Below are 13,469 nucleotides of genomic sequence, written 5' to 3'. Positions count from 1 at the left end.
TCCTGTCCCCCTCCCCTCTCCATCCTATCCCCCTCCCCCTCCATCCTATCCCCCTCCCCTCTCCATCTTATCCCCCTCGTCCTCTTCCCAGTCCATTCCCTCTCCCCCAGGCCAAGGTGATGGGGATGAGGAAGGAGAGGCTGGGGGATTAGAGGAGAAATTGGGAGGCAGGGTCTCTTCCCTGGGCCCTCGCTTGGTTTCTCTCCCCAGATCCTGGTGGCCCTGAGACACCTGCACTTCAAGAACATCGTCCACTGTGACCTGAAGCCAGAGAACGTGCTTCTGGCCTCAGCGGACCCCTTCCCCCAGGTCAGCTCTTGGGGAGTCTCTCCCTAGCCTTGCCCTCCTGAACATAAGTTAATGAGAGGGCATTTACTAAGTACCTTCTGTGTACTAAGCACTGTCCTAGGTGCACTGGGGGTGCATGTACAAGAGTGAGACAAGGCCTGCCCTCTGAGAGCTTATATTCTAAAAGGAGGAGACAATATATATCAGGGGAGTGATGGCCAGGGAGGGGAGGGTGTTTGTCTGGGAAATACCAGGGATGGGGGTTGGGGCCCTTTCCAGAAATAAAGGAAGTGTTGATCGGATTACCGATGGTCCAGCAAGATGGGGGCCTATGCCTGAGGGAGTGGCTGGAATGGCTGCCCCAGAGAGGAAGGCGAGGTGTCTGGAGGGCTGGGCTGAGGGTGCAGGTGCAGATGGGGCAGATGTGCCAGTCTGGACCATCCCTACTACTGAGGGATTTAGGATGCATGTAGGTTCCTCCCACACAGTGATGCTGAAGGTTTGTGGGGGGCAGGCTGACAAAAGGAGGTTGGGTGGGGGTGGCACCCTGTAAAGCTGTCAGCCACCTAGTTCCCCTTTCTGAACCTGTAGTAAGTTGGGGGGGGGGCTGGCTTAGGTTTTTAAGGCCCCTTCCTGCCCACAGGTGAAACTCTGTGACTTTGGATTTGCCCGCATAATCGGGGAGAAGTCTTTCCGCCGCTCGGTCGTGGGGACCCCTGCATATCTGGCGCCAGAGGTGTTGCTGAATCAGGGCTACAACCGCTCCCTGGACATGTGGTCTGTGGGTGTGATCATGTACGTCAGCCTCAGCGGCACGTTCCCCTTTAATGAGGACGAGGACATTAATGACCAGATCCAGAATGCGGCCTTCATGTACCCAGCCAGCCCCTGGAGCCACATCTCTGCTGGAGGTACCCCATTGGGACCAGGGGGCAGGAGGAGGAGAGGCTTGAGCTGAAGGGTGAAGGCCAGGGGCCTGATGCTAACCGGCTTCGTGGCCTCTGTCCAGTCAGTACTGAACCTCCCACACTGGAGGCACTAAATCCACGCAAAAGCTCAACATCCCTCCTTCCTTAATTGTTGTGATATGAGGAGGAAAGGAAAGTGCCTTGGGAGCAGGTCTTAGAATCTACCCGACCTGGGTTCAAACCCTGCCTCGGACAAAGCCCCCAGGAATCCTTCTGAGACTTGAAGGTGCATCTGTGTAGAGGCAGAGAGAGGTAGCTGGCGTCTCCTCATTCAGATGAACCCAGGTCCAGACCAGAAATGATAGGTCACTGGCCTCACGGAGTCCCGAGGCCACAGAGAAAGAGATGACCAATACCCAGTGTTGCATCTTAGGGATGCCAACTAGGTAGCTACTGAGAGGCCCGAGGGGATGGGAATGAATGCATTCGTGAATGAATGAGGCCAGGCGGGGAGGAATTGAAGGCCCCGGGGTTTGGCTGGTCCGGGGAGGGAGGCTTCCACTCTGGGGCTCTCCTTGAGTGGCTGGACGGTCCCCCCACATCCTTTTCCCACACCCACAGCCATAGACCTGATCAACAACCTGCTGCAGGTGAAGATGCGAAAGCGCTACAGTGTAGACAAGTCGCTCAGCCACCCCTGGCTCCAGGTGAGCGGTGGCACCGGCCCCTGGCCCAGGAGTAGATGTGCACCCCTCTGCCATTGGCCGAGTGGGCGATAAGGGCGGGAACTTTCCGATCCTATTGGTGGTGGGACTTGTGGGTGGTCCCCTCCCTGGTTAACTCTTCCCCTCCCAGGACTACCAGACTTGGCTGGACCTGCGGGAGCTCGAGGGCAAGATGGGGGAGCGGCACATCACCCACGAGAGTGACGATGCCCGCTGGGAGCAGTTCGCTGCCGAACACACGCTGCCTTACCCGACACACCTGCGCGGGACAGGAGAGGGCGGGGAGCCCGGAGACGGAGACGGGGTCGGGGGCCTGGGGAGGGTCGCGCAGCCCTTCTCGCCTCAGGACCACGAGATGCAGGGCCTGGCCGAGCGGGTCAGTGTCCTCTGAGGCTGCTTGGGAAGCAGGATCTCCAAGCGCCTCTGGTGGAAGGAGCCTCCAACTCCTGTCCCCCCACCCCCAACCCCCTCCCTTGAGCGGAGCGGAGGCGGAGTGAGAGATGACCAGGAGCAGCCCCGGGCTGTACCCTTCCCGCCCCGCCCCTGCATGCCCCTCCCTTGAGCACCTACCCCTGGAACAGTAAAGGGACCTTGTCTTTCAGCCCTCCCCTTTGTCCGACGGTCTGTCTGACTGTCCCTGCCTTCCCTTTCCCCCCATCATAAGGACTCTGGGGCTCCCGATGGATGCTACAGCAAGAGGTGATGGGGGCAGGATGTGGGGGCCCAGGGCCCCTGGGGGATGGGGGAGGGGACTTCCAAGGTCCGTTCCTGCTCTCCATCCTGTGAAGTCCTGCGGAGAGGGGAAGTGTGCGGCAGCCACGCAGCTGGACCACCAGGGGGAGTCAAGACCCCTCCTTTCAAAAAGATGTGACTGGAGAAACAGTGCTCAGCCTATTGAGGTGGGAGGAAGGGACCCTGGAAAGATCATGCCGTGTTTCTGAATTCTACCTGAGACTCTCAAGATCATTGGAAGGAAGGACCCTTAGAACTGGGAATGTCAGAGCTAGGAGGGTCCTCAGAATAGGGAAGGTCTGAGCTGGGAGGGCCCTAGAACAGGGAAGGTCAGTGCTGGGAGGGACCTTAGAACAGGGAATGTTGGAGTTGGGAGGGCCCTTAGAACAGGGAGTGTCAGGGCTGGGAGGGACCTTAGAACAGGGAATGTCAGAGCTGGGAGGGCCCTTAGAACAGGGAATGTCAGGGCTGGGAAAGGCCTTAGAACAGGGAATGTCAGAGCTGGAACAGACCTTAAAAGGCCATCTAGGTAGAGATATGGGGGTCTAGATGGGAAGGCATGGGGCAGGAGATTCCTTCCTGACCTTGTCACTGTACCAGACTGAAGGTACCAAAAAACAAAACAACAAACCAATTCAATTTGCCTGGACTGTGTAATTTCTGAGATGTATGGGACTTTGGAGGCCAATAAGTCCAGTTCTCTCATTTTATAAATAAGGAAACAGTCTTGGACAATATCGCAGTCCACGTCAGAGACAGGACAAAGGCTCAGATTCTTGTCTCCTTTACAATCTTTATGGCCAGAGCAGAGCCAGGCCAATGACCTCTGGGCAATTCTCCTCCAGCCAAGCTTGAAGACCACTATCACCGCCTGTGGCAATCCATCCTGTTTTTAGGCGGCTCTGACAGAAAGATTTTTCTGACCTGGAGACAAAAATCTGCTTTACGCTACTCTCCCTTGCCCCTCCTCTCTGGAATTAAACAGGAAAAGTTCAGTCCAGTAGACAAAGAGTCCTAGACCCTGGAGTCAGGAAGACCCAAGTTCAAATCCAGCTTTGGAAACTTACTAGCTGTGTGACCAGGGGTAAGTCACTTTGCTGCTGCCTGCCTCAGTTTCCTCAGCTGTAAAATGGGGATAGGAGTAGCACCTACCTCCCAGGGGTGTTGTGAAGATCAAATGACATGTTTATGAAGTGCTTTGCAAATCTTAAGAGCACTGTATCAGTGCCAGCTATGGGCTGTTGGCCTGACTAACCCCTCTTCCGAGTGACAGCCCTGCAAATACTCCAGTTCAGATCGACAAGCATGAAGCACCTACTACATGCACTTAGACTAGAGAACTGACTTTGGGGAGCCTTCAGCCCAGCCTCTGAGTGGACACATGCTAGGCGTGGATCCCTGGGCTCCATCCCAGCTTGGTGCAGATGTGTGTTGGGAGGGGGATTTCCCCCCCCCCGGGAGTTCCTCGGCGCTATCTCCTACCCTGGAGGATACAAAGACAAATTAGGCCCTGCCCTCGAGGAGCTTACACTCTCTGGGACTCCTGACCATGCCTCAAGTCCCTTCTAAGTCTTCTCCTGGGAGACATCCTCAGTCCCTTCAGAGGATACTCCCACGGTCCTCAGTCCACAACCTCCTGATCCCTCTCCACCATGCGCTGCCGTCTTTTGGCTCCTTCCGGCTCCATCCCGTGCATAATCAGAGCCTGGCCCAAGCTGGAAAGGAGCGTGGCTGGAGCCAGATTGTGAATGCTGCTGGAGGAATCACGGAAGCCTTCCTGGAGGAGGTAGAGCTTTAGAGCACCGGCAGGATGGGGTGGGGGCGGGGGCGGAGAGAATGGAGGATTTGGGGAGGGGAGGAAGAGGAGGAGGATAAAGGGCGATCCGCCCTCCTTCCCTAACCGTCACCCGATTGGATGAGCTAAGAGAAAGGGCGCTCGGCCCTCTCTTTTACTCCCGCCCAACTTTCTCTAATTATAATATTCAAGTTCTCAGAGGCCAGTCTATTGATGCCCGCCCCACCCTTCCCGCAGATAGACGAATCAGCGGGTGCCGTGAAGCGAGGGGCCTTGAGCAGCAAATCACAGGAAAAAAAAGGGAGGATGGGGGGGTGGGAGGTGGGGGGTGGGACTACGCCGTTGAAGGACAGGGCGGCGTGGCGAATCCGGGAGGGTCGAATGGCGCGGGGTAGGCAGAATGAGACCGGGCAGGGAGGAGAAGGCGGGCTTATGCAGACATAGGAAATCTCACCAATGGCCGGCAGCCCCCGAGGGCAGTGACGGGGATGGGGTGGGGTGGAGGGCGTGGCTATGCTGCTAATTAGGGCTTCGAACCCGAAGGCCCACCAATGTTCCGACCGCGGGGGTCTGGGGGACGGGAGGCGTGGTCTATGCAGATCTTCACCGTTCAGACCCCGGAGGCCCACCAATGGCCCTGCCGTTGGGGGAGCCGAGGGGCGTGGCTCAACGGCTAACCACCAATGGGCAAGCCCACTGGCAGCGCCTAGGGGGCGGGGCGATGCAGATCAGCCTCGGCTCCGCAGCCCAATGGGCTGCGGCCTATGCAGATGAGACGGTGACAGCCGGGCCGGACCGGCGGGCGGGCGCGAGGCCGGCGGGGCGCTGGGGGCCCCCAGGGAAGCCGGGAGCGGGGGCCGAGGCCCGGCGGAGGGGACGACGCGGCCATGATCCGGGCCTTCTCGTTCCCCGTGAGCCCGGAGCGGGGCCGGCTGCGGGGCTGGCTGGAGGGCAGCCTGGCCGGCCTCTGCGAGCTGCACTGGCTGCGGGAGCGCCAGGAGTTCCGCGTGCGCCAGGCGCTCCGGCTCGGTCAGCCGCTGGCCACGGGCGCGGGGCCCGGCGAGGCGGCCGACGACGGCCGGGACCAGGAGGACGAGGCCCTGGGCGACGACGATGGCGAGGAGGACGACGACGAGGCGGCGGCGCGCCGGGCCGCGGCCGCGCTGGAGGAGCAGCTGGTGAGTGCGGGGAGGGCGCTTGGAGATCCCCCCGTGGGGTCCGGCCCCTCCCAGCCCCCCGCCCTCGTGTCCTCTTCGTCCTCCTCCCTCGCAGGGCCTGGGCGACATTCCGGCCCGACCCTCGGCCCCAGCCATCCTGCGGCGGATCTCGTGCCCTGCGAGCCCTCCCCTCTGGGATCACGGCCCCCTACTCTCCCACTCCTGCGTGGACCTCCCACCCCTGTCCTTGTGCATCTCAGCCCCTTCCCTCTGCCCTGGCCACGGATCCGTTAGAAGGGACTGGAGGGGGAGGGGGAGTCGGAGCCGCAGGGGGTGGACCTCCCCCTCGGTCCCCAATCGTTGGGGAGCTGAGGTTGGGGGTCCCCTCTCCGCTTTGGCAGGCCTGGGAGGGGGCTCAGCGTTGAGAACTGTTGGGAGGACTTGAGGCACATCCCTCATCCCCAGGTCTCATTCTGGGGTCCGCGTCTCCACTCTCTTTCTTACGCTGCTCTCCTGCTCGAGGTCTTGGCGATCTCACAGGAGGAGAGGGCCAGAGCCCAGGCGGTCACCTGGACGCTGTAAGCCTCGTGCAGCGTGCTTGGGGCCCTCCTCCCTCCCTGTCGCGACTTGAGCTTAGTCTAAGGGCTCCCAGACCCGGGGTAGCGGGATGAGCCTGCAAGGGATGCGAAGGTCAACTGGGGAGGGGGGCGGGGCATTGTCTCTCCCTCTCTATCCCTCAGGCTCCCCTTTCTTGGTCTCTCCGTTTATCATTTGGTTTTAACTTCTTAAATGCGTCCCCTTTTGAGCATCCAGATCTCTCTCCTTCCAGGCCTGGCCCCCGGACCCCCAATCCCGTGTCATTCCCTCCAGGCCCTAATTTCCCTGTCCTGATGCTCTCTGGTCGATTTTCCTCCGGTTCAGCCCAGCCCTGGCCTTCGGTTGGGGGAGGAAATGCTAGCCCCTATTTTTTAGGGGGAAGAGGTGGGCTTTAACTCATGAGGGGGGATGGGGGAGAACAGGCCTAGGGCTTTGCAGACCTCCTTCACACTCTCCCCCCCCTTTCCCCCCCGGGAGGGCCTGGCCACATTCCTCTCTCCAAGCAGAAACAGCTGTGGGAGGCCCCGCCTCTCCTGGCCTCCGCCTCGGCCCTTCTCCAGGAGAAGAGAGAACCACTGGGATGGGGATGAGGGTGGAAACGGGGAGGGGGTAGAGAGGAGAGGGACTTATGCGGTGGGGGTGTTAGTACCCAGGCTAGCCGTGAACTTGCACTGGGGGGTTGGGGAAGCCTGGTGGCCGAGGAAGCTGGCGGAGGGATAGATGATTCCCCCTATCCCCACGTCTCTATGTGTCTCTGTGGCTCCCTCTCATTATGCCTCCATCCTTCCCCATCCCCATGTTTCTCTGGCTCTGCCTTGTGCCTCCCAATATCCGGCGGGGGGGGGGGGAGAAGGCTTTCTCACCGCGGGTGGGCGCGAGGAGAGCTGGGCGCCCTGGGGAGTCTCAGAGGAGAGGGTTCTTTCACCCGCTTGGGGTCAGGAATCCTGAGGGGGGGGCCGGGAAGGTGGGAGAGGCCGCCCCAGTCAGAGCTGTCTCCAGGCAGAGCAGAAGGGGGGGCGGGGGGAGGGGAGGAGGAGGAGGGAGGGAGAGACAGCCTGGGCTGGAGGAGGAAGGCTAAATATACTCACTGAGGGGAGGGTGAGGAGGGGATAGTGGGGGAAACCCATCTTCCAGCCCGAGCCCCGCATACACAATGTACCCACATGAGGAACTGGTCTCTCCTAGCTCCGAAGCAGGAAGGACCAAAGTTAGTCTTGGACTCTGTAGTGAGGATGAAGGGCCACCGAGGCCACTCTAGAAGAGGAATGGAGTGCAGTGGGGAAAATCAGTCTATATCTGAATCTCTACTCTATTCGAATCTTACTCTCTGTGTAACCTCGGGTCTCAGTTTCCCCCTCTGTGAAAGGAAGGGTTGAACTAAATGAGCTGGGAGCTCTAAGTGTTATGAAATCCTGGATCTCTCGCCAGTGTTCTCTGGCATCTGGCCCTGAAGGAGCTGAAGGCAGGGTTGGGGAGGAGAGGTGGGGAGAGTCTCCTCCTGGGCCCCCTTCTCTTTGCCCTAAATAGGGAAGAATCTGGTGAAGCCCTGCCCCTTGCCCCTCCTCTCCTCCCAGCTCCTGGACCAGGGAGGCCAATCTTCCCTTCTTTCTGCCCTAACACCCAGACAGGAAGCTTTTGTTTGAGGGTCAGGAATCATAGTGGAGGGACCAGGGACTGGCAATGCTCACACCTGGTTTCTAATCTGAACTTTGGATATAGACCCTGCGTGGGTGAAGGCGTGACCTTCTCCCACTCTGGCCTCGGTTTCCCCAACTGTAAAAGGAGGGCATTGGAGAAAGTGATCTTTTGACCTGCACTTTAGCTTTTAAATTTTATTTTTCAATGAGCAAGCGTGTATTTTATTTCTCTTATCCACCCTCAATTTAAAAGGAAAAAGAAAGAAAAAACCCAAAACCCTTATAACAAGTACAAGATCAAGAAGAAAAAATTCCCACATTATGTCCAAAAAATATGCCATTCTACATCTTGAATCCATCATCTCTGTCAGGAATCCTTTGGCATTATAATTGGTCATTGCCTTGATCAGAGAGCTGTGTCTTTCAAAAGGCTTGGTCACTGTATAAATCATCCTTGCAGCTCTCATCAGGTCACTCAGCATCAGTCCAGAAAGTCTTCCCAGGTTTCTCTGAATCCATCTCTTCTGTTATTTCTTATGTCAGTCAGTTGAGAAACATTTATTAAACATCTACGATTTGCTAACCTCTGGCAAAGAAAGGCAAGAGACAGTCCTGCCCTCCAGGACCTCCATCTAACTAGGGAGACAGAGTGCTAAAAGTGGCACAGAAGCATTCTATTGCGTTCATAGTGCAATTTTCTCAGCCATTCCCCAACTGATGGGCACCCCACCTGGTTGCCAGTTCTTCCCTGCCACAAGAAAGCAGTCATTAATGTTTTTGTGCCTCTGGATCCTATCTCTTTCTTCAATTTTGTCTGCCTTTTAGCTTCAACATTATCTTATTCCAAGGTAATTACAGCTCTGAGTGTGAGAACCTAGTTTTAAGTTTCTGTGGATGTAAACATCCACTATTCTAAGTTTCTAAGTGAAAGATTTAGTGGGCATAAAGTTCTACAAACGTTGACCTACATCCCCTGAGCTCTGGCTTTAGAATCATGGAGAATTATAGGGGAGAAAAATCACTTACTGACTCACTTTACCCCACCCAGTTTCCTCTGGGGAATCTCAAAATATAATTCCCAACACAGCTTTTGTCTGAGTCTCCACAGCGGTAGGTAAAAGTCCTCCACTTCTATGAAAGCAGCAAAGGTAACTGCATATATCAACATATAGAACAGTCTTTATTTTTCCCTACAGAAAACATAGAAAAGTTTCGTAGTAGTGCATGGCCCATTCTCCTCTGCTGAGTCCCTGTCTCTCCTCCCAGGGTTCTAGACAGTTCCCTAGACTCCTGGTACCCCCATGGTACCACGATTTGGATTCCCATCACAAAAAAAAAACAACAAAATTGGGGCTTCTCACAAGGCATCCCCTCGACAACTAGTGAGTCTAATTCTGCTGAGGGTCACCTTCAGGCCCCCTGCCTTATTTTATTATCCTAAGGGACTGAACTTGCCCAAGAAGAAATACAAACTTGGTTTAGCTAGACAGGCAAGCTTCTAACATTCCACTGAGCTCAGCTCTCACCCATGCTGGTATCCAGCTTTGTAGCACTACCTTTAGGACCTCTCACTGCAAGGAAAGAAATTTTGGGTGGCTAAAGAGGCAACCCCCTTTCCATTGAACCTGTGCCACCTGAATAACTCACCAAAATTGCTTAGGAAAAAGTCCAGGTATTCTCTCCCCATGTTGTGTTTTTACTCCTTTTCAGCTTTCTGTTCCTCTAGCCGTGTGTGTGTGTTGTGTGTGTGTGTGTGTGTGTGTGTGTGTGTGTGTGTGTGTGTTGGGGAGGACACCATCCTTTTCTCCCCAATGGGCCGGTAGTGCTCAGGTCCAATAGAGGAAGGGCTTCATAGAAACCTGGATGAAGTACACAGCACATAGACTGAGGGACAGATAGCTAGTGGGGGGAAGGTGGGGCTTTCCCATCTTTCTCTAGAAGGCTGGGTCTCTGAATTCTTTAAGCACTCAAGGAAATCCCCATTGTTCTGTCCAGGAATTTAGGGTCAGGAACTCCCCTTCTTGGGTCTTGGCCCAATGGGGTGGAGAACCTGTGTCCTCGAGGTCACAGGTGGCCCTCTAGGTCCTCAAGTACAGCCCTTTGATTGAATCCAAACTTCACAGAACAATTTGTTAGGATTCGGCCAAAGGGCCCCACTTGAGGACCTAGAGGGCCACAAGTGGCCTCAAGGATGCAGGTTCCCCACCTCTGGTGGGGAGGGACAGTACCTGCACTCTCCATGTTCCTCTGTCTCAAGGCAGCCACTGGTAGTCATACTAAAAGTTAGCATCTGTATGGCACCTACAATCTGCCAAATACTTGCAAATGTTATTTCATTTGATTCTCACAACAACCCTGGGTGGTAGCTGCTATTATTATCCCCATTTTACAGTTGAGGAAACAGAGACAGAGAGAGGTGAAGTGATTTGCCCAGGGTCACACAGCTAGTAAGTGTCAGAGGTTGGACTTGAAGTTGGGTCTTCTGACTCCAGGCTCAGTGGTCAATCCACTGCAACACTCAGCTGCATCCCTGGAAATCCAGTTAAGAGGCTCTGGCTTTCTGGTCAGTTAAGGTCTCTCAGGATTTTGCAGATAAAAAGCCATCTCTGCAGCTGATACTCCTTCCTGTCCCCCTCCCCTCCTGCTGGACACCTTTCTCTTGACCCAGCACAATAACTCTAGGCCAATCAGTTCATGTTCAGTGCATGAGTCTTGGTCATTCATCCTCAGTGAGGTAGGCAAAGGTGGACCTGTAACAGAACCCAGGCTTTGTCCCTTGTGTCCTTCCCCCTCCCAAAAGGGTATCTGCAGGGTATCCCAAAAGTCTGAGTGCAGTTTCTGGAAATCAAGGCTGAGCTTTGCCTCCCTTCTGCATTCAGGAGGGGATGTCAGAATACCTGCTGAAGTCCTATTGGCCCTTAAAAGCCAGGTTCAAACTCCGCTTCCAATCCCCTGGATCCCCCTTTCTCACCGACCTCATATTTTGTATTGCTACTGTCAATGGCTGATGTTGACAAGATGCTTCGGGGCTGGCAAAGGCATTCACAAACATCTTAGCAGATTTGTCATAGCCCCTTAGTAGATTGCAAGCCTCCTGAGGATAGGGACCAGAGCTTTAGAATAGGAAGGGACTGCTAAAGCCATTGAGACCAACCTCCTCCTTCTTTACAAAGGGGGAAACTGAGGCCAGTGGAGGCGAAGTGACAGGATCATAGCTGTAGAGTTGGGAGCAACTTTGGGGGCCTTGTAGTCCAGGGGTGGGGAACCTGTGGCCTGGAGGCCACGTGTGGCCCTCTAAGTCCTCAAGTGTGGCCCTTTAACTGACTCCAAACTTCACAGAAGAAATTCCCTTAATAAAAGGATTTGTTCTGTAAAACTTGGACTCAGTCAAAAGACCACACCCGAGGACCTAGAGGGCCACGTGTGGCCTCCAGGCCACAGGTTCCCCACCCCTGATCTAGTCCAATTCCCTTCATTTAAGGAACTGAAGCTCTGAGGGGCTGAGGGATTCGTCAGAGCTCACATAGCTAGTAAGCAGGAGTTGAACCAAGCCCGCTTACTCCTAATCCGGAGCCTACACCACTGGAAATTATATCAACTTTGCAGCTTCCCAAGCCACAGTAACCTCTCGATAAGGGGTTGTTGATTGAGCTGAGTTGAAAATTCCTATCTCAATCCCAACGGAAGACAAGGATTGGAAAGGGTAGTTGTTTCCCAAAGCAAATTAGAGAAAGTTTACTCACTTTCAGTCTTTCCCCTCCCCTCCAGGAATGGATTAAGGTAGAAGGAGCCTTAGGGCATGCCCTCCAGTGTCATGATCTGGGTAGATTGGGAACTCCTGGTGAGAAAACTCTCCCCACAGAGATTTCAAACTAGTCTAGCACAGAGGAGTATAGAGACTTATCCAAGGTCAAACAAGCCGAAGAAAGGACTCAGACTCTTTTTTTTTTTTTTTTTTTTTTCGTCTAGACAATGGGGTTAAGTGATTTGCCCAAGGTCACACGCTAGTAAGTGTCAAGTGTCTGATCTGAGAGCGAATTTGAACTCAGATCCTCCTGACTCCAGGGCCTGTGCTCTATCCACTGTGTCACCTAGCTGCCCCAGGACTCAGATTCTTCCTGGCTCCAGGCCAACCTCTATCCAAGTCAATTTAATCATCATTCATTAAGCACTTACTGTGTGCCAGGCACTGTCCAGGGTGCTGAGAACAGAAAGACAAAACTAAATTTGCTGCCCTCAAGAGGCTTGCGTTCTACTCAGGGAGAAACAAGTGAACAGACAAGTAAATGCAAAATGAATACATAGTGTGGAGGGTCTATTAGCAACTTTGGGAACATGAGCTGAGCCTTGAAGGGAGCTTAGGATTCCCAGAGGGAGGTGAGCAGGAAGAGCATTCCAGCCTGATAGAAAGAAACCCTGCTCAAAGGCATGGGGATGAGAGGTGGGATGTCCTGTATTGGGGCACAGCTAGAGGGTCACTTTGGCTGGAGTGCGCATCGTGATGGGAATAATGGCTAGTCAGCCTGGAAACGTAGCCCAGAGGAAACTGCAGAAGAGACATTGCTATTTTATTCCGAAGGCAAAAGGAGTCACGGACTCTTCTAGACCAGGGCAGCAGCCTGGTCAAAGTTTGCAAAGGTGCCTCCTGCTTTGAGTGGAAGGTCCCCAAACTCCAAGGCTGCTTCGGCTGAAGCTTCCATCTTCTGAAGGTTGCAGAGGGTTCTGACCTCAGCTCCCCCAAGGAGTCTCTGGTCCCTTATTCCCGGTGCTCTTTGTAGGGGACTCGAGGCCCTGTGTTTCAGGGAAAGAGTGCACCTGTCTGCAAGAGTGTCTTTTCCTGGGCTCTTCCTCTTCCCTTCCCCTCACACCCATTGTTGTTCCAGGAGGCCCTGCCTGGGTTGATGTGGGAACTGGGTCAACATCTGGGAGAGCTGAGCTTGGATGCTGAAGGCCTGGAGGAAGATGTTGGTTTGAGCTCAGGTGAGAGGAAACCCAGCAACCTCAACCTAAGAGGCCCCAACCTACCTTCCCTCTTTTTGTCTCTCCCCCATCCCTCTTTCTGTTCTTTCAGTCTCTGCCTTCTGTACCTCATGCAGGTTTCTATGAAGGCCCTTCCCCTACTGGTCCAGACTCCCCTCCTTCAACGTTTGGAGCTGACAGTGGTTTCTCTGGCTCCGGTTCCTACAGCCGCCTAGGCCCCTCTGAGCCCCGGGGAGTGTTTGCCAGCAAGAGGCCCAAGTCTCTGGGTAAGAAGGCCAGGAAAGGGACACTTGGCTAAGCTGGAGGTGGAAGGAAGGTGGCCTGGGAAAGGGCCATTGATTCATGGAATGTCATAGCTAGAAGGGAACTGTGCTGAGAGCATCAGAAGGAAGTGTGTGCATATGTGTATGTGGAGGTATCTATATGTGCTGTGGTGTGGGTGTATGTATGTATGTATGTATGTATGTGGGTGTGGTGTGGGTGCATGTGTATGATGTGTGTGGGTGTATATGTGTGTGGTGTATGTATGTGAATGTGTGGTGTGGTGAGGTATGTGTATATGAGGGTATCTATGTGCTGTGGTGTGGGTGCATGTGTGTAGTATGCGCAGATGTATATATGTCTGGTGTTTATGTGTGTGGTGTGTGTGT

General features: G+C 54.7%; 3 protein-coding genes across 4 annotated transcripts in view; all 3 read left to right on the top strand.

Moving 5' to 3' along the window:
• Positions 1-2,522, top strand: part of LOC114031020 (serine/threonine-protein kinase D2) — a 14,486-nt gene extending 11,964 nt beyond the window's left edge. For both annotated transcript variants that reach the window (XM_027846019.1, XM_027846020.1), the window contains exons 15-18: positions 211-309; positions 932-1,199; positions 1,818-1,903; positions 2,052-2,522. In XM_027846019.1, coding sequence (XP_027701820.1) covers positions 211-309; positions 932-1,199; positions 1,818-1,903; positions 2,052-2,312 — 714 coding nt within the window. In that variant the 3' untranslated portion in view covers positions 2,313-2,522. The remainder of the gene's footprint in view (positions 1-210; positions 310-931; positions 1,200-1,817; positions 1,904-2,051) is intronic.
• Positions 2,523-5,335: 2,813 nt separating this feature from the next.
• Positions 5,336-13,469, top strand: part of LOC114031032 (dapper homolog 3-like) — a 12,314-nt gene continuing 4,180 nt past the window's right edge. The window contains exons 1-3 of the mRNA XM_027846034.1: positions 5,336-5,626; positions 12,723-12,819; positions 12,936-13,085. Of these exons, the coding sequence (XP_027701835.1) occupies positions 5,336-5,626; positions 12,723-12,819; positions 12,936-13,085 (538 nt within the window). The remainder of the gene's footprint in view (positions 5,627-12,722; positions 12,820-12,935; positions 13,086-13,469) is intronic.
• Positions 13,047-13,469, top strand: part of LOC114031033 (guanine nucleotide-binding protein G(I)/G(S)/G(O) subunit gamma-8) — a 16,608-nt gene continuing 16,185 nt past the window's right edge. The window contains exon 1 of the mRNA XM_027846035.1: positions 13,047-13,085. The gene's annotated coding sequence lies outside the window, so the exon portion shown is untranslated. The remainder of the gene's footprint in view (positions 13,086-13,469) is intronic.

The sequence above is a fragment of the Vombatus ursinus genome, unplaced genomic scaffold (assembly GCF_900497805.2).
Source record: "Vombatus ursinus unplaced genomic scaffold, bare-nosed wombat genome assembly UNPS02015030.1, whole genome shotgun sequence".
Taxonomy (NCBI): domain Eukaryota; kingdom Metazoa; phylum Chordata; class Mammalia; order Diprotodontia; family Vombatidae; genus Vombatus; species Vombatus ursinus.
This window is presented reverse-complemented; position numbering and strand designations above follow the sequence as displayed.